Consider the following 22,541-nt stretch of genomic DNA (forward strand, 5'->3'; position numbering starts at 1 on the left):
TCTTGGAAACAACCCATACATCTCATAGCTGCTACACACCATCATCCCCTATCTACGTGAAACTAAAGGGAGAAGATACTCAAGCTACTTATAGCTACAATCTGTCAAAGCCTAGGGAGTGGGCACCTCCAAGGTGGGTGACTGTGTCTGTAGTGGCAGCAGATAGGCCACTCTTTCCACAGAGGCTCAGCTTTTCCCCACTGGTTTTCCCCACTAGGACTGGTCCAATCCACTGCAGAGTGGCCCACCAGGTTCGAGCCCTCTCGGCCCGGCCGCTGCTGGCAATAGGAAATATTCCACATTTCAGGGAAGCTCAGGGAGGCAGGGATCTACCTCTGGGACAAGGTAATGATATCATGTCCCCCACCCAATTCAAGGTTGTTTCAGGATAATCAGACACCCTTGACAGGTCCCCCATTGAGCTGTACACAGGGGAACCCATCAGAGGCTGGTTCTATCAGTCCATGTTTTCCCTTAGTCTTTATTCTTTCCTTAAAGTCCTGATTAGATGATTTCAAGAGCCATTTAGTGTAGTGGTTAAAAGGATGGGCTCTGAAGCCAAACTGCTTGGGTTAAACTCATGTCTCTGCTGTATGCTAGTTATGTGACCTTGGGCAAATTACTAAACTTCTCTGGGCTTCTGTTTCCCCATATGTAAAATAAGATAGTAATAGTACCTACTTTTTATAGTTGTGCTGAGCTCATTCACTAAGTACTAGCTCTTTTTATCACTGTTATCTCTAGAAGATCCACATAGTCCATTTTATATCAGCAGTCTACAACCAACACTACGCCTCTCTGTTTCCTTGTGCCCTATCTACTTCCCCTGTGCTCAGGATCCTGAACAAGGGCACCAGTTTGAGGAAGATATTCTGGACATGGAGGCAAAGGAATTATCCCCATATGTAAAATGTGCCCTGGGGATTGGTCTGGTTCCCTGGGCTCATGCTCCTGTCCACTTCCTTCCAAAGCACTGACAATTTCTTTGTATCAGGGAAGCAATAAGTGCAGGATAGCCTTCCAAACACACTTCAGCCAATTTCAGTCCATCCTAATGCTCCAGCCAACTTCATGGGATTAAAGTCCAGCATCTGATAGGACCTCCTAGACAGGAGTCATTTTTTATGTACAATACTACAACATTTTCTCTTGAACTGGTTTTGTATGAACTTCTAGTCAGGGTGGTATTACTCTGCTTGCAGCAACACCAACTTCAAGACAACAAGTAATGTGTGTGACATATTATCACCACTATGTACTATGTTTTGGCATCTTAAACAGGCAAGTGCTGTCACCTGGAAGTCAGAATTCTGCGAACCTGAGGTAGACTCAGGCTAAAAATTCTTCAACCTGAAAACATTTTGGCAAATCAGCCCTGGTTCCAACCACCAGAGGCAACGATGGGCAAAGAAGTGGACACATGAGATTTTGCAACCACCCCAGTGGCCCTGAGAAGCCTATAATATTGAGAAATCTACAGCATTAATTTGGATAAGTGGAAAATCCACCCAAGTACTTTTGCACCACCCCAGATGTCCTTCATGGTCCATTCAAAGCATTAAATGTGGTCTTATGACAACTTCCAATTTATGGCCTAGCTCTAGAAGAAGCTGTCAGGGCCCTTCATATCTGTTTACCACAAAAAACCATATGGAACATAATATTAACTGGGTAGATAGAAAACTTCTGTTATACCGTCTACCAACAAAATGATGGATTCATCTACCTTGCCACAGTAGAATTTGCTTATGAAGAGCTCATTGCATCTCTCCACCTAGAACATGCCCTTTCATAGTAGCTATGGCATGATTCTCACCTACCTCTCACCACCCTTCACCTCAGGTGGCTTCCAAAACTTGGCAGCTTGGGGAAGCTATGGGTTACCAAAAATATCTTGCAGCTTGCCAAAAACTGATGTGAGGAGTATGCCAACTGGTGTTTGATTCAGGAGAAAGGTATCCAAGTGAGTGATATTGTCCAGCACACCTCCAAGCACGTGGTAACCATCCATATGGGAAGCTGGAAGCGTACTACTTGGAAACTGAGATAATAGAGAACATCATCTGGCTGTACCCTTAAGGACGATCAGTCTGAGGCCTCAGGACCTGGTAAAGAGCTCCCACTGTCACCTGCACCCAGAAGAATAATTACTCACAGTCCAGGTCCCATTGCTTACTAGGAATATGCTCTTTCTCCTCCATCTACATCTACTTGGCCATGGACATTCTGCCACCCCCACCTTGCCCAAAGTCAAACAACCAAATTCAAATGACACTGCTTCCAAGAACTGGCCCCTCATTGCTGTAACCTGTAATGAAGTACAAATCAGCCCGCTGGTTCAGTCCAGGCTTCCAGAGCTCTATACTCTACCACTTCTCCAAGTCCTCAACTGTTGAGGGAGAGGATTCAAACAGTGCCCCACTCTAGTGGTGTCATTATCTCAGATAGATAATGTTAAAGCAGATTTCCATTGAAGTGTAAAAGGAAGGGAGGAGGGGAAGAAATAATGAATGAGCAGGGCCAAGCCAAGAAGAAGGGGGAAAGCAGGAGCTGGGGAAGAGCTCTAGAACAGAAGTGGCATCCACACCCTCCACAGTGATCTCTACAACAACTTCCAGAGAGAATGGCAAACTTTGATTCAGTTCCTGACAAGCTTAGGATTCTGAGATGCAAGCCAAATGCAGCCTACTTAAGCAGAACATGAATTTCTTAAAAGAACATTTGGTGGGATTACATCAAACTAAAAAGCTTCTGTACAGAAAGGAACAATCAACAAAATGAAAAGGCAACCTACAGAATGGGAGAAAGTATTTGCAAACCATATGTATAAGGAACTCCTATAACTCAATAGCAAAAAAAAAAAAAATCCAATTAAAACATGGGCCGAAATCTAAATAAACACTTCTCCAAAGACACACAAATGGCCAAGAAGTATATGAAAATATGCTCAGCATCACTCTTCATCAGGGAAATGCAAATAAGACTTGCACAATGAGATATCACCTCATACTTGTTAAAGTGGCTATTATCAAAAACAAAAGGTAACAAGTATTGATGAGAATGTGGAGAAAAAACCCTTGTACACTGTTGGTGGGAATGTAAATTGGTACAACTACTATGGAAAATGTTATGGAGGTTCCTCAAAAAATTAAAAATAGAACTACCGTATGATCCAGCAATCCCATTTCTGGGTACTGAAATCATGATCTCAAAGAGATATCTGCACTCCCATATTCATTGCAGCATTATTCACAATAGCCAAGACATGGAACCAACATAAATGTCCATCACCACATGAATGGATAAAGAAAATGTAGTATATACATACAACGGATTATTCAGCCTTAAAAAAGAAGGAAATCCTGCCATTTGCAACAACATGGATGAACCTGGAAGACATTATGCCACATGAAATAAGCCAGACACAGAGGACAAATACTACATGATACCACTTATATGAGGAATCTAAAATAATCAAATTCATAGAAGCAGAGAACAGAATGGTGGTTACCAGGGGTTGGGGGGAGGAAGAAACAGGGAGGTAGTAGTCAAAGGGTACAAAGTTTCAGCTATACAAGAAGAAGTCCTAGAGATCTAGTGTATGACATAGAGCCTATAGTTAACAATACTGTATCGGATACTTAAAAATATGCTAAGAGGGTAGACCTTATGTTAAATGTTCTTATCACAAAATAATAACAAGGAGGATGGGAGGAAATTTTTGGAGGGGATGGACATGTTTATGGCATAGATTGTGGTGATGGTTTCACAGGTGTATACTTATCTCCAAACTCATTAAGTTGTAAATATTAAGTATGTACAAGCTTTTGTATGTCAATTATAAAATGTAGTTTTTTGTGTTTTTTTGGAGGAAGATTAGCCCTGAGCTAACATCCGCCACCAATCCTGTGCCCATCTTCTTCTATTTTATATGTGGGACGCCTGCCACAGCATGGCTTGATAAGTGGTGGGTAGATCCGCGCCCGGGATCTGAACTGGCGAACCCCGGAGCCTCCGAAGTGGAGCATGCAAACTTAACCACTGTGCCACTGGGCCGGCCTCTAAAATGAAGTTGTTTTTAAAAATATATATTAGGAAGCATATAAAAGCTGTAGAAAGAACAGAGAACCAAGCTTGGAAGATAGTAACCAGAAACAATGTTCAGAATCATGCTGCAGACCTGATTGGGCCTAGACTACTGCATTCAGTGCTGTGGTGGGTACTGACTGGCAGCAAGGACACTGGACTGTGGATACTGCTGCTAGAAACAAGATACAGATTCACTGCTGCAACTTCCCATCAATAGAAGACTTTACATGGGCCCTGCTTCTTTGCAACCTCATCTTTGATTCAAAATCTGAAGCAGATGTGATTGGCCACATCAAAACTCTTTGCCCATGCCCTAGCTGCAAAAGAGGCTGGGTATCTTAGTCTGTTCGGGCTGCTATAACAAAATACCATAGACTGGGTGGCTTACAAACAACAGAAGTTTATTTCTCACAGTTCTGGAGGCTGGAAGTCCAAGATCGGGGTGCCAGCATGATCAGGTGAGGGACCTCTTCCAGCTTGCAGACTTCTTGTTGTATCCTCACAGAGCAGAAGAGGCAAGGGAGCGCTCTCAGGCCTCTTTTATAAAGGCGCTAATTCCATTCATGGGGGCTGAGTCCTCATGACCTAATCACTTCCCAAAGGCCCCACCTCCAAATACCATCACCTCAGGCATTAAGTTTTCAACATATTAATTTCTGGGGGACAACAAACATTCAGACCCTAACAGTGGGTAAGGAACATCTGGTCTGTTCAGCCTCTATAGTGATATATAGGTTTTGCCTCAGAGGGGATTCCCAAATCCCCATTAAGAATGCTAGGTCTACACTACACCACTCTACCCTACCCTACCCTACCCTATCGTACCTTATCTTACACTACATTTCCAGGCCCATTCCCTGTTCCTCTCCACTTTACCCAGCACTAATCAGGATCCACATCAATAGCAAGCTCTCTGAGACCTCTCTAATGCTTCTAACACACTTGCTATCCTGCTGCCTGAAATGCTTTTCCTGATACTATGTCCCACAAACTCTTATCCTTCAAGATTTGGCTCAAGCATAACTTCCTCTATTAGACCAATTGAAGCTCAGCAAATATGCGATTCCCAGGAAAGGAGTGTCCATCCAAATAAGGGGCCTTTTTCACCTGCACTAACCCTAAGTATCTGTCAATATCCTGATTCCAGCAGGAGGCCTCTCAAAACCCAGGAGTCAGGGAGGCACAAGAGAGTGGTGAGGGAGGTCTCATGATCACTGGGTTCTCCCTCCCTCCCCTCTGTCATAGGCATTGTGATTTGACTCCTGAGATCCTAAGAATCAGATTTGAGTGGCTAGGAGAGATCCCTGCCGTGTGCCTGGTTACCACAGAGACCAGAAATTCAGAAAAACAAATAGCCCCAATTGCTATGTACTCAGAGCTGCTCTATTCTCATTTCAGACCAGAGGGAACTGGTACCTGCTAGGCTTCCCCCTATTATCTCAGAAGATGGGAATTATTCCGTGCACCAGAATAGCCACACAAGGTACCATGAAGCTGTACAGAAGGTGTTGTTGAAGACATGTAAGTATCTTGGAGTGGGCACCGTGCTAGGGGCAGAAGAGTTACATCTGAGTTCCTCAAGAATGGATGGGATGTCGTGGGGCACAGTTATAGGGCAGGGGGAAAAAAAGAGCCAAGAATAAAGACTGAGAACAAGAGGGAGAGAGGAGACTTGAATGGTGCAGCGAGCAAGATAAAATTTGCGTCAGACTTGGAAGCAGAAGATCCAAGTTGAGTCCTACTTCTGCCTCTTTTAAGTGTCTCACTTTTAGGTGGTCACTTATCCTTTACTAACCTGTTGCCTCATTCATTTAAAAAGAAAGCAAAACAAAAACCAGAAAATGCCTGCTCTACCAATCTTACGGAATTCCTGTGCAGATCAAAACAAAAATGAGACAATTTACAAAAGTACTTTGTCCATTATTGTGTGCTATGCCTGGAAGGAGTGGTAGACCAAGCACTAGCTTTGGAATTTGAACTGAGTGTAAACTCCAAACAAGTTGTGTGACCTTAGGCAACTTCCTTTAACTACTTAACCTCTCTGAACCATCTGAAAATGGGAACAATATTCTAGCATTGTTGTGAATGTTAGAGAAAATGTACATTTAAAAAAGCATCTAGGGGCCAGCCTGGTGGCACAGCAGTTAAGTTCCCACGTTCGCTTCGGCAGCCTGGGGTTCGCCGGGTCAGATCCCTGGTGTGGATGTACACACCACTTGTCAAGCCATGCTGTGGCAGGCATCCCACATATAAAGTAGAGGAAGATGGGCATGCATGTTAGCTCATGCCACTGATACATGCAATTTGTAGGAACCTCCAGGGAATTATGCTGTGTAAAGATAGCCAATCCCAAAACAATCACATACTGTATGATGACATTTATACAACATTCTTAAAATGACAAAATTATAGAAAAAATGCATTGTGGATTACGAAGGTGGGGTGGTATGGCTATAAAAGGGCAACAGGTGATGAAACTGTTAATATCCTGGTTGTGATATAGTACTGTAGTTTTCCAAGATGTTACCCCTGGCAGGAAATGGGTAAAGGGTACACAGGATCTCTGTGTATCATTTCTTACAACTGTATATGAATCTATAATTATCTCAAAATTAAAATTTAATTTAAAAAACTAAAATACTTTCAGAAATTAAAAAAGACATATGCATGAAGAGGAGTATCTAAGAGTTATTTCTAATAGCAAACTTTTAAAAAGCTTATCATCAATTAATAGGAAAACAACTAACTCAAAAATGTAACATCTAGGGCCAGCCCCATGGCCAAGTGGTTAAGTTCACGCACTCTGCTTCAGTGGCCCAGGGTTTCACCGGTTTGGATCCTGGGCGCCTCTTGGACGTGGCACCACTCATTAGGCCATGCTGAGGTGGCGTCCCACATGCCACAACTAGAAGGACCCACAACTAAAAATATACAACTATGTACTGGGGGGATTTGGGGAGAAAAAGCAGAAAAAAAAAAAAAAAAGATTGGCAACAGTAGTTAGCTCAGGTGCCAATCTTTAACAAAAAAGTAACATCTCAATGGTATATTAGGGATTTATCCAAAAAAAAAAAAAAAACATTATTAAGACTATATAGCCAGAATATTAGGCCATAATTCTAAGTTTAAAAAACATTCAAATTTTATATACTGGTATAATTCGATTTATCCAAATAAAGAGCGAAAATACAAAAAAAAATCTAGGTAAGTCTGATATTTCAAAATTTTAAAAACACCTAAAACCACATTTAGAACTTGACAGGCACTTGATAAATAGTATCTATTAGCAGTATCTAACCATGAGGTGGTATCATTGCTAAGTTTCAGAGAATTACCTGGAATGAGCAAAGAAAAGAATTATTTCAGAGAGGAGGGAAGGGAATGAGGATGATTAAGCCCAGAAAAAGAAAAAACGAACCAGTGGACCCATCTTGCACATTTCCCAAGTGATTTGACTTCTTGCTTTTCCATCACCTTAGCACTTGGGGAAAGCGTTCTTGGAAATGGGCTTCATAGCAGAAGTAAAAACCAAGACTCATTCAACTGACCATGAAGGGTGTGAGATGCTAGAATGAGGAAGTGAAGCTGGGTGTGGTGACCACATTCCAGGACTTCTCAGCACGTGGTCAGGCCCAGTTGCTAGGTTGGGCTTGTGCTGCCCTGAGGCACAAAAGGGAGCAGAGAACTCGAAGAAATTGGATAACCTGCCCTTCCCCAACCATTCAGTCCCCAATCAGGTCTTCAGAGTCCCCTTGACTGATGCTCAGAACTTCAGCTTCTGGCGGTCCCACCATCCAGGAGTGCGCCCAGAGGAAACCATGCCATGGATCCGGGGCCCCCGCCACTGCCTCATTAAAAGCCCAATGGCCAGGTGAGGCTGGGAGGAGTAAACGTGGGGAGATCAAGAGAAGTATTCCCTTCTCTCACTTAGATCCTTAGAGACTGTTTCATCTCTACTCAGAGTTAGGGACTAGAAGAGGAAGTTTCGGTCTTACCAGGGAAAATTGGCCGCAAAATCTAGGCAGTGGTGGCTTTCAAAGGAGTTAAAGATTTGTCTGTGTCCTTGTTTTGCCTTGTGGATGTGAGTTCTGGGCAAGCACAAGACAAGTGTCTCTAGCATTCCTGTGGGAGGCTGGAGATGTTTCCACTCCCTTGGTTGCTGCCTCCCCACCCCTCCAACCACCATCCACTGGCAGTAGCCCTACCTCCTCATGACTACCCCTGCCCATTCTGGCCTGAGGCAGACTTGGGACCCTCTCCCCAGCTCCAGCCTGGCCTGGCTGAATTTAAGACCCTCTCTGTCTGTTCCAGGTTTATGGATCACTGTATTCTCAGCGACAGAACCTTCAGTCTGTATTGAGCAGGATGTATTTGCAGAAGAACAAGATAGACTGTGGAAGGAGGACAAAGAAGGGGAAAGAGGGAGAAGGTGCCCTGGTTCCAATGGCTGACTAACGGGAGGAGGGGATCAAGAAAGCAGAGTAAACAGATTGGACTAGAAGTCATTTGTGTGCACTGGAAGTCTGGGTGAGGGAAATTATTCCAATGCCCAAATTCCTGTGAGATCAGGTGTGAGAGAGACTCTTGAACGAGCCAGAACTTGGCATTTGGTTTGGGAGGGGCCAGGACACTGGAAAGACCACCACAGGTGGTCCTGACTTCATGCATGCAGGAGTCAGAGTAACAGATCTGGGAAGACACACACTAGTCCTCATGATGGTGAAGGGCCTGGAGTAGTCATGCTCCCTGAAGACACTGCAGCTTCACAATGGCAGGGAGAAAACCAGAGGAAGCCCTCTGGCGACAGACAGGAGAGGTCCACAGAGCCTTCCGGCAGGAGGCTGCCTCCTACACCAGGCTCTGCCACTTCTGACCCAACCCAGAGCCCAGAACAGCTGCAGAGAACAGGGAATTTTACAAAGAGTTTGATTTTATTGATATTTAAATATATTAAATATTTCACTGAAATACATGGTACACCACCCTCCCCCCCTCCCACAGTGGTTACATTATAAAACCAAAGTCCATGGGCCTCCCACCCACTGACTCCCCCACCAACGGTGAGGAAGGGGGCAATGGTAGCCCAGCTAAGGGCATGGCTGGCACTGTGGTGTGGGAAGCCAGGGTGTGGACAGGCCCCTCCCACCTGGCAAGAAGCAGAGATAAGTCACCCAAAACTGAAGTCTTCCCACTCTGGTCTCCTTACACCCTCACTCCCACCCCAGGGCTCCAAGCAGTCCCTTCCTACCCAGGGATATGGCTGGGAGAAGGGAGTTGATTTTCTGTCTGGACCAAATGGTCTTTTCCCCTCCTGCTGCCTTGGCTAATGAAGTGCCTGATGGATCATTTGGTTGATGTGTGAAGATCCCCCAAGGCAGACAGTTTGAGCCAGACACCAGGCTTCTGCAAAGAGCTAGAGTCAGAAAGGGCATGAGGAAGGGCAAGAGTGCCACCTGCCCCCTCCACTCCTCAAACGCAGCAACTCTGGGACCCTCTTTACTCTGCCTCTCTAATTGCCTCCAAGAGAAGGCAATCTTCAAGCAAAATTCAGGCTAATGCCTCTGGCTTAAATAGGTACAAGACAGAGAAACCAAGGCACCAACTAATTCAGGCCAGAGGCAAGGAGGCTGCAGGGAAAGGGACCCTGGTGGGAATCTGGTGTCCAACCTCCTCGCCCTCCTGCCAGCCCTTGGAGGCTTCACGGAGATTGGGGAAGCAGGAACATACTAGACTCAGGCTGAGTTTCAGGTTCCCCTATCCCATCCCCTAGTACCAGTATCTGAGTCCTCAGAGGGATCCCACACTACCCCAGTCCCAAAGCATAACACATCCCAGGACACCAGCTGGGGAACCAAGGGAATTCCTGAGCCTCTGCCCGCCAAACCCCAGACAGTTCAGGCTTGGTCCCTGCCCCAGGCAGGGAGACAATCATGCTGCATACGTGGCCCCCAAATGGCACTTAGGGATTTGGCACAAAAAGGATTCCTCTCCCCAGGGCCACCCACTTGCTACCACACCCCATCCCACTTTTGGGCAACCTGGGCATATCTCTCCATCCCTTGAAATTAGAAACCCTGCCTTATTCTCAGAAGACAGAGGCTCACAGGAGATAGGCAACCTGGGGTAGAGAGCTGAGGAGCAGGAGCCAAGGACACACACAGACCTGGGAAACAGATCTGCACACAAAGACAGACATGCACGCACGTTACACAAACACAGAGGCCCTCCCAGTGCCAGAGGCTTGGGAGGACAGGCTTGGGATCAGGGTCATCTTTCTCCATGCCCTGGCCCTTTTCTATTTGGCAACAGAAGGGGCAGAGATGCTCCACACCCCCTTGCCAGTAGATGGCAAGAGAGCACTGGGGCAGAGTGACCTGATCCTGACCCTGTCGGGGCCCTCCGATCAGAGTCTGGCACCAACCCACTCCCTGGCCAGCCTGCTCTCTTTGGCACCTGCAGGTGAACTTCCAGCTCCTGATCTTCTGACATCCCCACACACGTGCTTGCTCTCTGGCTGGGCATTTTCACAGTACCAATGAGGCCAGACACTCCTTTCCTTAGAGCTTTGCAGGAACTGGGGTCAAATCTGAGCTGTCAGAAGTCCCTTTGTTCCCCTTTGGGGACAGATCATGGGACTAGGATTTGGCAAAAGGAAATATTCCCCTGAAATATGGATAGAACTGTGTCCCCAGAGCATCTCCCTCCTTTGCCCTGTGCCTAGGAGGGAGATCTGGCTGGGGTGGGCGTATCCAGGACCAGTGCTGGGATGCAGGCAGAGCAAAGGCAAGCAGGGAATAGGCACTCATGCCTGCCCCAGTCTTTGTACAAAATATTCCCAGGAAAAAGAGGGAAAGGAAGGGCCCAGCCCTGAGCCTGTTGCCCAGACAGACAGGGAAAGGGTAGGTATGGCGAGCTGCCATTTTAATCTGTCAGGCAGGAGAGCTTCCACTGCCTCTGCTGCTGCCCCCTCCCCTGCTCCCAGAAGCCGGAAGAAAGGAGAAGGAACAGCCCTACCCCAATTAAAAAAGAAAGTCACTTGCACAATCCTCTTGGTATCCCCTCATTCACCAACCTGAGGGCAGACAAGCATGGTCCCAGCACGGCCTGCTGGGGTGTTCCCTTTTGTGGTCAGCAGGGTCTGGAGGCTCAGTGCTCCCTGCCACAGCTCCACCCAGTGAGCACAGAGTCCACTCACATGCCCACCTTGGTCCCTTCAGCTGAATTGGTAGCTGGGTCCTGCTAACTGCTGGGGCCCCCATTGAGGAAGTAGGTGGTCATCTCCCCCTTGCCCTTCACCTTGACCACCCCTCGACACTCCAGCTGGTAGCCCTTGGCAGCTAGAACCTGGTACAGGTCCGTGGTCACCTGGGGATGTGGGAGGGGAACCTGCTTAGCCTGGGGTCCTTCCTGCTGCATCTGCAGGGGCCCAGGGGTTCTCTAGTCATGCTAGCTTCCCTCCCCCAGCCCCACCCCACCAGCCACAGAACATTGCCACCCTGCCCCTGTCCTAGCTGACTGTAAGAGGGACCTGCAGAAGCCCTCTGAACCCATACCTCTCACAACCTCTGCTCACATCCTCCTCACCTGAATTCGGTCAGGGACCCCCGTGCTGTCCATACGGCTAGAGACATTCACTGTGTTCCCCCAGATGTCATACTGCGGCTTCCGAGCCCCAATGACGCCTGCCACAACTGGGCCCATGTTCAGCCCTGGATGAGCAGAGCAGCAAGAAACTGAGACTAGTGGATGTTTCAGGGGCAGCCCAGGGAGTCATCCCTCCTCCTGGCACCTTAGAAGGACCCAGAGAAGAAAGTGGCAAAGGGACAAGTGTCCTGGTTGTAAAGAATGGAAAATCTGGGCATGTTGGCTGAGGAGCTCCCCTGAGTCAAGACAGTTCTGCTCTAACTGTAGCTAATCCACTGAATGCTCCTCTGTGCCAACCACTGGTAGGCATTTTCCATTATTTTATCTTCTCAACAGCCCTAAAGGTAGGTATCATTATCCCCATTTTACAGATAAGGTAAGTGAAGCTTAGAGAAGTTAGTTGACTTACCAAATAAGCCAGTAAGTGGAACAGCCAGAATTCAAACCAGTCTGACTCCAGAACCCATACTATTAACTACTGCCATCCACCTGTCCCTCTGAGAGGATGTGCCTCTACCAGACTGGCCACAGGCAAGGCACAGGTACTGGAGTTTAGATAAACCTGGTTTTGAATCCCAGTTCAGCCACTTACTAGTTGTCCGACCCTTGCCAAGTTATTTAATCTCTCTGAGAGTCAATCTCTTTATCTGTAAAAGGGGATAATAATGTGAGGGTTAAATTGTGCTAAAAATTGTCTAGGACAGTGCCTAGCACATAATAGGTCCTCAATAAATGATCTCTGTTCTTAATATGAGATGATATAGGAGGTGGAGAAAAGGAAACCTACAGAATCCTGATGGGGAAGCTATGATGCCATCCCCAGCCTGCTCCCTCAGTTTCCCCAAGAAACGCCCTGGGAAAACCTGCCAGGCAACCAGGCCCTCTCACCAATCTTCATCTGGAAATTGTTGAAGGAGTGCTCATTGATGTGCTTCATCTGCTCCATGAGCCGCATGGCATAGTCGGCGAGGGCAGTGATGTGGGAGCGGCCCACCTGATCATAGGTGCTGGCGTTCAGCCCGGAGGCAGCCATGTAGGTGCTACCAATCGTCTTGATCTTCTCCAGCTGCCGGAACCGCTCCTCGCTGATGATCTGACCAGCAGAGGGGACCTGGCTGTCAAGGCACAGAGGCCAAACCCACCCTGCCCCATGCTCCACCTCGCCATGCCTTGGCCCCTTGCCCATTCCCTGTCTCAGCAGCTCCCCTCTTCTAGTGAGTGAGCCTTCCAGCTGCTGCTCTCAGTACAGGACTGAGGAGCAAGGAGAACAGGCCTCCTTCACCCAGCAGCCATCAGAACCCCAGGCCAGGACTTCGGCATACAGCCTCAGGTCAACTTCAATACCTCACTCACAGAACCCAGACCACAGAAGGGACATTTAGGCATCAATTATCCAACCCTCTCCTTTGGAAACTGAGTCCCAGAGTGAAGAAGTACCTTCTCTCCAGAACAGTGAATGGCCCATTCCTGACATGGATGTTCAGGACACCTCCTTACTTCCTTGCTTCCATTTTCTCTATTCAGGGATCATCTTGCTTGTTTGGCCTTATGGGACTCTGTCCACAGACTACTGCGTTCTTCAGTGACATCCAGTTGGTACCTACCCTGTCCCCTCCATCGATCCTCATGTTCTCCTTTTCTCCCCAACAATGATGACCTTGCCCCATGGGGCTGACCTCCATGCTGCCTCTGAGACTGTCCCTGTCCCTTTCTCCACTGTGCCTACCTTTATCCCCACTCCTAGACAAATCAAATCTCCCTTCCTCCTCCCAGTACCACCCCCCCACCCCAATCCTGGCCTTCTCATCCAAAATTCTCCCCACTCCCCTGGTTCTCAAGTCCCCCTACTCTCTGCCAGCACCAGCTGACTGGACAAGTACCTCATCAAAGTCAGCAATGATCTCATTGAGCAGCCGCAAGCACTCGACGCCCTCATTGTTTGCCTCCAGCTCCACGTAGAACTCAGAGAAGTTGGCAATGGAGGCGAACATGACAGCCACACACTCACAAGACTGATAGTAGAGTTCATCGTTCCGGCGCTCCCGGGCCAGGAAGTGGGCAGCCACGTCCTTGGGCAGAATGTTATGCAGCAGCCGCCGGTTGTATGCCTGGAGCTCCTCCATCTCCTCCTTCTCCCCTGTTGCCTGTGGACACCACACCCATCACCCATTGCCCAACATTCACCAGGATGGGTGCAGTAGCCAACACCCAGAGATGGGCATCAGAGGGAATCACGTGGAAGAAGAAAGGCACAGACAGATGAGGCCTAAAGAACAGGCAAAGGGGTGAAGGGGGTGGGAACAGGATGAGGCGAGATAGGGCATGGGCACAGAGGACACGTGGAGCCAGGGTGGGCTTGGGGCAGCCTGAGCCTTGGTCAGCTAACAAGATGCATTTCTGGCTTGGCCCAGGCTCTGCCCCCAGGATCCTCCCCCTCCCCGAGAGGCCTACTCAGTCACCTGCAGTTTCCAGAGGAAGTCCAGGCGGGCAGTTGATTCCACCTGCTGGGCATGCAGATAGAGCGCCAGCGCGAACACCAGCAGAATCACGGGAGTCATGTATTTGAGTGCCACCCTCCCTGCAGCTGGGCTGAGGGTAAGCAGAGGCATGCTCAGGGTCTGAAGGAGGCATCTGGCAGCCCCACCCTTTGCTGCCCCAGAACCCTCACTCACCAGTCCAGCCCATCGAAGGTCTCATTGGAAGAAGCCCTGGCAGGAAGATACAAGAGACAAAGTCATCGGGTCTTCCTGGGTTGCAGGGTGGGGGCATAGAAGGGGAGACAGAAACTGCACTTACTGAGCACATACCATAAATCAGGCATTGGGCCAGGGCTTCTGCTTAATAGTAACTCATTAAGAGCAGAGGTTAAGAGAACATTCCACTCCTGGCTTGTCTACTTACTAGCTATGTGACCTGGAACAAGTTGCTTAACTCTCTAAGCCTCTGTTTCCTCATCAATAAAAGAGGGATCAGATCTAAATAATGCCTGCAAAAGGCTTAGCACCATGCCTGGCATGCAGGAAGCCTTCAAAAAATGTTAGTTACTATAATCTTTACAACTACCCTGTGATATAGGTGGCACTGCCATTTTACGGATGAGGAAACTGAGGCTCAGAGAAGTTAACTCACCTGTCCAAGGTAACACAGCTCATGAGCCACAGAGCAGGGATTCAAACCCCGCAGACTCCAGAGGCTTTTTCTACCACACCAAGCTATGGTTACTTATCACAAGGGGTGGGGTTTTGCAAAGGAAAAGCCAGTGTGATATCCCAGGCAAAGCCCTCAAGCAGTAGTCAGAAGTTTTGGTTCCTAGCCAGGGCTCTGCCACCAAGCAGCTGTGTGACGTAGAGGTGGTTAAGAGAATGAATATGAAAGCACCATGCAAATCTGAGAGGGAATTCGTTTTTTTTTTAATGTCTAGCCTAAAAACAGGGATTTCCCAGGACTGGGGCTTCCTTGGGGTGAATAGGGTCATGTGCTGAGAGCTCCTCCACTGCCTCCGTTCCCCCTACAGGTGAGGGGTGAGTGGTGGCATTCCAAGGTACAAGGGGCCTGGGCACCAGACAGACTCACAGTGACCCAGCAGGGGGTTAGGAGGCTCTTGGAGGATTAAAGGGGCTGAGGAGAAACTCACAAGCCATGGACGCCAAGCAGCAGGTCATAGTTGTCAAAGATGGTGGCTGGGGGACCCAGCAGAAGCAGCACCAAGTAGATGAGCCCCAGGACAAAGATCATGGCCAACTTCCCGATGCTACTGATGTGCAGGAAGACAGAGCTGGCCAAGAGACTCAGCAGCATGTTCCCGACCAAGTACTGAGGGCGATGGCAGAGGCAGTGTTGGGTGAAGGCGGAGGCCACGGCGCCCCCGTGCAGGGAGAGTCCTGTACTCCCCTGCCTGACCTAAGCTCCCCTCCACAACCTCAAACCCAAACCTCCTTAACCCTCCACAGCCAGCCCCCTCATCAGACCAAGGTCCCTGGCTGCTCCTAGAGTGGGGACTCTGGTGAGACCCTGGGTCCCCAGTCCCATCACCAGGAATGGCACAGAGGGGTCAATAACTGGTACTGATCAGGACCCCCCCACCCGCTTGAGCACTGCTTGGACACCTCAGGGAAGCTGCAGGTAGGTGCGGTGCCCTCACAGAGGGGAGCATCCAGGCCCAGAGAGTAATTGAGTTGCTGCAGGTGGCAGGCAGTGATGTCGGCAGGTGTTAAATTCAGCATCCGGGCTGCGCAGGTCCGTATTGGGGTGTGGTTACAGGTGAACTGCAAAAGTGGGGGTGGGGGGGCATATCAGGGTAACCAAGAAGGAGAGAGGTTACAAGGGCCATGCCCAGGAGCTTATACCCCAGAAGCCAAGTGCTCCCTGAGGGATGACAGGAGGTGGGGAGAGCAAGGAGAAGGGGGAGTTAACCTCACCCTCTCCTCTGGGATAACAGGCTCCCTGACGGCAGGAAATGTGTCTTATTCCTCTCTGTACCGCCAATACCCACAGCAGTGCTTGGCACAGAGGAAGGGTGGAAGAATTCCCACTGGACCTTTACCATGTTGGCGATGGCGGAGGTGAACACAAGCAGGACTGAAAAGATGCCAACCACGGTGCTGTGTGCCCGCGAGCGGACAATGCTGCGCGACAGACGTTGCAGCGCCTTAGGGAAGAGCTGCAGGTAGGCAAGAGATGGGGAGTTGGAGGCTAAGTCAGCCAAGGGATAAGGCCAACCAGGGATGGGGCCCAGTGTGACCCCTTTCCCCGTGTGACCCCTCCCCACCCCTGACCCAGCCTGCCCTGGAAGGCCCCCTACATACAGAGCCACAGGAGTACACGGCACAGGTCAGCACAGTGATCAGCAACAGCAAGAAGATACTGGCATAGATCCCAAGCATCAGGGTTGAACTGGGGAAGAAGAGAGACAGGGAAAACATTACTCTGCAAGATCCAGGCATCCTTGTACCACTCCCCAGACAGGCACGATGCAGACTCCAGGGACTGTGGGCTTGTGTGGGTGTTAGGAAGGTTCTGGGAAGTGGTGGAGGGAAGAGAAGCTAAGCAAGGCAGGGCAGGGCTCTCACTGTGGGAAGATGAGGAGCTGGATGAAGCAGATGAAGCAGAACACCAACAGGGCACAGGCCACATAGGCTCCGAAGCGGGGGTCCACCTTCCGCGAGTACTGAGGAGAGGAGGCTGAGCTGGCACTGGGCTCTGCCCAGGGGGAGGCAGGGCACTACCAGAGGCCTGGATGGGGTGCCCAATTGATATGAATCCCCTCCATGCCCTGTGGTCACCTTCCCATTCCCCAAAAACCTCTCCTGTTCCCCCCCCGTGCTCACGCTTCCCTGCTGGACCTCCCTCCTCCCCAAGCCCTTGTCCTCCTGCCCTTGCATCCCCCAAACCTTCTTTTCAAGGTCCTCTCTCTGGAAGGTGAGCAGGAACCGGCGCACATGGTCCTTGCGCAGCTGATCGATGCTGCGGGCATCAATGGCACGGCCCAGGAATTCGTCTACCTCATCCTCAGGGTTCAGGGCATCTTGAGCACCCCGGCTGAGGGCAGGGGACATGGCTTCACCAGGTGCATAAGCATTGCCATGTGAGAGGCAATGAGAAGGGAAGGGCAAGGACAGCACCCAGAGGAGGGAGCGTGAGCCGGGTGTATAGCACCTGTTCCCACATGACACATCTAAGGTCCAGGAAAGAGGGGGATCTCAGCTCCCCACAGCCCTGCCCCAGGGTGCAAGTGCCTTCTCCCTTCTCTTCCTCCCTCCTCAATAACCTGACTTACTTGTCTTTGCTGGAATCATCAATGCCCTGGAGAAAGGGATAGAGTGTGCAAGTGAGGTGAAGGGCAGATCCTCCTTCACCTCTACAATCCCTTCCCCATCCCCAACACTGTGCTGACGGCTCCCCAGCCATATGCTTGGTGGGCTTGGAACCCCTGGAATGAAATCATCCCTCCTACCCCCAATACCAGAAATCATACATGGAGATGGCAGCCACCACAAGGAAGACAGAAGGAGGAAGGGGGACACAGACTGTTGAGAAAGTGAGGCCCCAGGTCTTGGTGCTGTGGGCCCTCACCATCTGGCGGAAAGCTTTGGAGTCCTTGGCCCGGGAGAAGGCACGGTCAGGCACCCAGCGTGGCATCAGCCCTTCCACGGAGTTGGCCCGCGTTCGCTGCAGCTTGGCCAGCATGGCCTTCTCCTCCTTCTGTGTGGGCAGCACGGGTACAGGCTCAAAAGAGGGGCCCAGGGAAGGCCTCTACCCACTTCTCCCATTTGCCTTTCCCCCAGCCTGCCCCTCCCTCCACCCTGCCATGGCCTGACCCGTTTCTGGCTGGCTCCCAGGATGAGGAAGGTCTCGATGTGCTGCTCCTTGAGGTATGCATTGCGCTCGCCACCACGGCCCGGCTCCACCTCATAGTCCCCATTCAGGTACTGCAGTGTGGCTCGAGTGATGTGGATCCGGCTGTGCAGGGACAGCAGGGTGAGACCTGGGCTCTCCCAGGTTGCTCCCATCCCTCACCACCTGGACCCCACACTCACCCAGCCCGGCCCCCAGCTTCCATGTGGTTGGCCAAAGTCACATCATTGGACCACACATCGAACTGCCATTTCCGCAGGCCAAGGACACCGCAGTGCACGCGCCCACTGTGGATGCCCACGCGCATGTTCACATTCACACCTGTCACCTCACGTACCAGCCTGAGAAGAAGTGACTCCAGCTCAGCTCCTGGCACAGGCATCCCCACTCCCAGCCCAGAACCCAGGCCCTTCACTCCCCTCGGAGCCACACAGGCAAGGACAGACCCAGATGCAGGGCACAGGAGCACAGCCTTGGCTGGACATGGGCAGAAGGCTGCATGGGGCTCAAGGACAAAGGTTTGAGAACTGTGTTCACCAGCAGGGACCCAGCAGCATCTTGTGGAACTGAGCTGGGAGAGAAGCAGTCACTGTTCTCCCCTCAGGCCTGCTCATCTGGCATTCTCTCCAGCCCAAATCTACTTCACCCTGGCTCTCCCTACCCTATCCCAACTGGCTGGAGTCTCAGGTGCACATGGACCTTGACACGGGCTGAAGAGAGATCCATTTCCCTCCCCAGTGATGGATCTCAAAAACAGAGAAGCGGCCAAGAATGAGGAAGAATCCTGAGAACACGTCAAAGGGTAGGATCAGGCAGGGGCACCCTCAGTTCCAGGAAGCCTGGGAGGGGGCGCTGCTTACGAGATGGCCTCAATCATGTCCACCCCCATCTCCACACAGCAGTGGGCGTGGTCTGCCCGGGCCTCTGGCAGCCCTGACACACAGTAATAACAGTCCCCTAAGATCTTGATCCTCAGGCAATGATTTTCCTAAAGGAGAAAGAATTGGGGGAGAATCACCTTTACTCTCTTGCCCACCCAGCCTGCCTGGCCCACCACCCTCACTGCAGACTCCATCTGCCCCACCCCTCAGGCTGCCATGGTGAGGCTGTGCTCTCACCAGTTGGCACTGCCGCCAAGCCCCAGCACCCTCACCGCAGCCAGCTTGTCAAAGCGGGCAAAGAGCTCATTCAGGGTCATGACCAGCTCCTGTGCAGTACACTGGGATGCCAGGCTGGTGAAGCCTTCAATGTCCGCAAACAGGATGCTGTGGATGATGACAGAAGATAGAAGAGCCACAATGCCCTCAAACACTGCCAGATCCCCCACCTCTCCTGGCATCTTCTCACCCCCACCCTACCTGACATTGTCATGCTTCTGGATGTAGATCTTGTGGAACATCATGTCTTCTTTCTTTGTGTTGATGTCTTCTTTCATCTCCATGGCAACGTGCTGGGGCAACACCGACAGCAGCAGCCGCTCCTAGACCAGTGGTTTCAACAGGGCACTACTATCTTCTTGGCCTCACAATTTAACCTATCCTGGTCCCTCCACACTCCCAGAGCCCTACCAGACCTTTCTGGAGAACTGAGCTTCCCTTCTGGACCGTGGCCTGATCCTCCCCCATTAGAGCCCTCAGCAGATATACATCCCAGCCCTCTCTGACCAGCCTCCATTCAACCCCTCCGATGTGCTCCCATCTACTCCCTCTCACTCTCGGACAGGACAGGATCCCCAGTCTTATAGAGCCTCTGGGATGCACAACTGGGGGAACCAATCACATTTATTCGACGGAGTTATATGAGGCAGCAGATCCAATCCACAAGTAATTTGGGGGTGAGGAGGGGAAAGGCCATGGTCAGGGAGAGCAGCCCCACCTGCTGCCGATTCTCATGCTGCAGGTGCAACCGGGCCTGGATATAACCGCGGGTCTCCTGAAAGGCCTGGCGCTGAGACACCTCAGCTGGGTAGTGTGTGCAGATGCCGATGACGTTGGTGCAGAGGAACAGCATCATGTTGGCACCGAGCTGCAGGAAGGTAGCAGAGGCAGACGGGTGACCACCCCCCATGTGCACAGGCGCAACTAGCTAGGCTTTCTGGAGATGCACTCCTCTGGAGAGGAATCCAGGATCCTGAGCCCTGTCTCTCCCCAAGCTGTCCCCTCCCCTGCCGTATATCTCCCCCATTCCCCTCGGATTCCAGCTCCCTGCCTGGATCACTCCATGGCTAGAAATTAGATCTTTTCACAGCTCCTGGGAGCAGAAGCACCAACTAGGGCCACATAGGTCATGGGGCCTGGGCCCAGCACACTATGACTTCCTGCCCCACAAACACCCCAAACAAAAAAATGCTGCTCCTTCTGCATGTAGTTCTCCTGACAGGACAACACCCAGAGACCTGAGCTCTACACCCTCCTGTACGTGCCCAGGACAACTGGCCTCATCTCTCTGGGCCCATTTGCTCACCTGGAGAGGCAAAATAAGATCTCTAAGGTCCCTCCCTGTCCTGACATAATAATAATAATAGTTATTATTATTATTATTATTATTATTATTATTATTACTGGAGCTAATTTGTTGGCTGCCTACAACATGCCTAGATTCTACAGGTGTCTTCTATACATTAACAAATGTATTTCTTATAACTCCATAAAATAGGTAACACTATCTCATTTTAAAGGTGAAGGATTTAGGCACAGAGAAGCTGAGTAACTTGCCCAAGATCACACAGTTGGTGTTGGCTGGTGTGGGACTTGAGTCCAAATCCTGTGTCCTAACCATACAGTACGGTACATTGTGAATTTCCAAGATTCCTACTCACCCGACTCACCCGAGTTCTTGAGGCCCAGCCTCAGAGCCCAGGCTTGGGAGTCACCAATTCTCCCAACATGAAGGACCCTTCCCAACTGGGATAGGGTGCCACCATGCCCCACCACCCCCAAGACTTGGCCCCGCCAGGCCCCACACCCTAGGCCCCTGATCCTAGGATGTTCAGTCCTCAATCATCATCAGTAGCACTGACTGGAGAGCAAGTCTAAGGGGAGCTGGCCTCAGTGTTTCTGGAAGTTCAGGGATTAACCTGGCACCTGTGGCTCTACCCGAGTTGGCTAGGGCAGGGCTCTAATTTTGAGAGAAGGCAGGGAAAGAGCACCAGCTGGAAGCCAGGAGTTCTGGGCTCTGCCTGGAACTAGAAGTAATGCAGCACACTTGGGCAGGTCACTTAATCTCTGGGACCTCGGTTTCATTTTTCTTGGGTAAAATGGAGGGATGGGTCGGTGAACCCCCAAGCCATTTCCAGCTCTGATCCTCTAGGACTGGCCTCCCCACTTCCCTTCCCAGTCCAGCTCACAAGGCCCCCTCCCAGCAGCAGGGGTGAAGAGGGGGGCATGCTATCTCCCTCAGGGGTTTCTAAGAATAGCCCCCAGTGGGGAAGAAGAGAAGGGGGAGCAAACCAGGCAACTTCCCTTCCTGGCCCCAGGAGCCCAAGAGGAAAATGTGAGTCATGTGGAGGGAAGGAGAAGGGGGACAAGAGACTGAAATAGATCTGTACACAGACCCCATAGACTGTGAGAACAAATGGATGCCAGGGCACTGCAGGAGACCAGGCTGGGCCAGGGTGGCTGAGTGAGACTGCTCGGCGTGTCTGAATGAGTGGGTCAGAGGAGAAGGAAGGCTCCTTCCCGTGAGCGTGAGCGGGACCAGATCTGGGAGGTAGCTGCCCAAGGATCCTAGAAAGGAGGCCACAGCCCCACCCCATCCAGAAAGCCACAGGCCAACTGGGCACAGGGAATCCTCAGCTCAGAGAAGGGGTATGGACAGCCCCGGCCCCAAGGACTGGCAGAGGGGCAGGGGCGACTTTCTCCACTCACCCCAGGAATGTGCCTGCCGAGACCCACTGGGTGAGGCTGCAGCCGGGCGCCCCTGTGGAGGCGGGAGACTGGCATAGCCCTGGCCTTCATGGGGCTGCGCCTCCCTAGTCAGGCCCTGGGCCTGGCTCTGGGCACCATGCCAGAGGAGAGCAGAGAAAAGACACCCACCCACCCTTGACGAGCCAGAGAGGATGGGGGGAAGGGAGGCACCACCTCAAAGCTCCTCCTTCCCCAGGAAGGCAGTCCAACTGCAAAGCACAGCATGATAGCTACCCTGGAGAGAAGTAGGGGGCTAGCAGCGGCAGAAGGACCCTGGCCCTTTAAGAGATCTGACAGTAACCTGTGGGCACACGTTCCACAAACAATCAGACTGTAAAGTTAACTTTGAAAAGGTACATTCTGTTCTGGAGCACAGGCTGGGGCGGGGAAAGGCATCATGCCAGAGCACCCAGCTTCTCACCCTGGGAGCCCCAGGCAACTTCCTCTTTGTGGGTGGAGCTAAGGTGGGCTACAGGCCATAAGCCTTGGGCAAGGCAGAGGCTGGTTCCCTCAAACCTTGAGCAAGACAGAGGATAGCACCTTCTAAAT

At 50.7% G+C, this 22,541-nt stretch overlaps 2 protein-coding genes and 1 long non-coding RNA gene across 14 annotated transcripts in view; 2 read left to right on the plus strand and 1 right to left on the minus strand.

Annotated features, from left to right (window-relative positions):
- SPMIP11 (sperm microtubule inner protein 11) overlaps positions 1–8,590 on the plus strand; it is a 30,129-nt gene extending 21,539 nt beyond the window's left edge. For all 4 annotated transcript variants that reach the window (XM_070271316.1, XM_023643466.2, XM_023643467.2 and 1 more), the window contains 3 exons: positions 5,488–5,610; positions 7,816–7,960; positions 8,401–8,590. In XM_070271316.1, the coding sequence (XP_070127417.1) occupies positions 5,488–5,610; positions 7,816–7,960; positions 8,401–8,449 (317 nt within the window). In that variant the 3' untranslated portion in view covers positions 8,450–8,590. The remainder of the gene's footprint in view (positions 1–5,487; positions 5,611–7,815; positions 7,961–8,400) is intronic.
- The window catches only part of ADCY6 (adenylate cyclase 6), a 49,995-nt gene that overhangs the window by 20,717 nt on the left and 6,737 nt on the right, over positions 1–22,541 (minus strand). For 5 of the 9 annotated variants that reach the window (XR_011440062.1, XR_002808743.2, XM_070271312.1 and 2 more), the window contains 19 exons: positions 19,963–20,112; positions 19,446–19,567; positions 19,241–19,352; positions 18,948–19,075; positions 18,270–18,428; positions 18,051–18,192; positions 17,806–17,934; positions 17,510–17,535; positions 17,124–17,271; positions 16,803–16,900; positions 16,539–16,626; positions 16,277–16,393; positions 15,840–15,998; positions 15,368–15,546; positions 14,406–14,441; positions 14,193–14,322; positions 13,614–13,877; positions 12,622–12,826; positions 11,674–11,798 (listed from right to left, as the gene is read on the minus strand). Coding sequence is in view for 7 of the 9 variants with exons in the window: in XM_070271312.1 (XP_070127413.1) it covers positions 11,674–11,798; positions 12,622–12,826; positions 13,614–13,877; positions 14,193–14,322; positions 14,406–14,441; positions 15,368–15,546; positions 15,840–15,998; positions 16,277–16,393; positions 16,539–16,626; positions 16,803–16,900; positions 17,124–17,271; positions 17,510–17,535; positions 17,806–17,934; positions 18,051–18,192; positions 18,270–18,428; positions 18,948–19,075; positions 19,241–19,352; positions 19,446–19,567; positions 19,963–20,112 (2,517 nt within the window). In the remaining 2 variants the exon portion in view is untranslated. Of the gene's footprint in view, positions 1–9,431; positions 11,455–11,673; positions 11,799–12,621; positions 12,827–13,613; positions 13,878–14,192; positions 14,323–14,405; positions 14,442–15,367; positions 15,547–15,839; positions 15,999–16,276; positions 16,394–16,538; positions 16,627–16,802; positions 16,901–17,123; positions 17,272–17,509; positions 17,536–17,805; positions 17,935–18,050; positions 18,193–18,269; positions 18,429–18,947; positions 19,076–19,240; positions 19,353–19,445; positions 19,568–19,962; positions 20,113–22,541 lie in introns of those variants that run through there. The other 4 variants (XM_005611134.4, XM_005611132.4, XM_001504099.5 and 1 more) reach the window with 1 other exon arrangement.
- On the plus strand, positions 14,190–19,501 carry LOC138924801 (uncharacterized). The gene is made up of 3 exons (XR_011440063.1): positions 14,190–14,328; positions 16,228–16,399; positions 17,092–19,501. It is a non-coding gene; the product is annotated as an uncharacterized lncRNA (long non-coding RNA).

This window comes from Equus caballus, chromosome 6 (assembly GCF_041296265.1).
Source record: "Equus caballus isolate H_3958 breed thoroughbred chromosome 6, TB-T2T, whole genome shotgun sequence".
In the NCBI taxonomy this organism is placed as follows: Eukaryota; Metazoa; Chordata; class Mammalia; order Perissodactyla; family Equidae; genus Equus; species Equus caballus.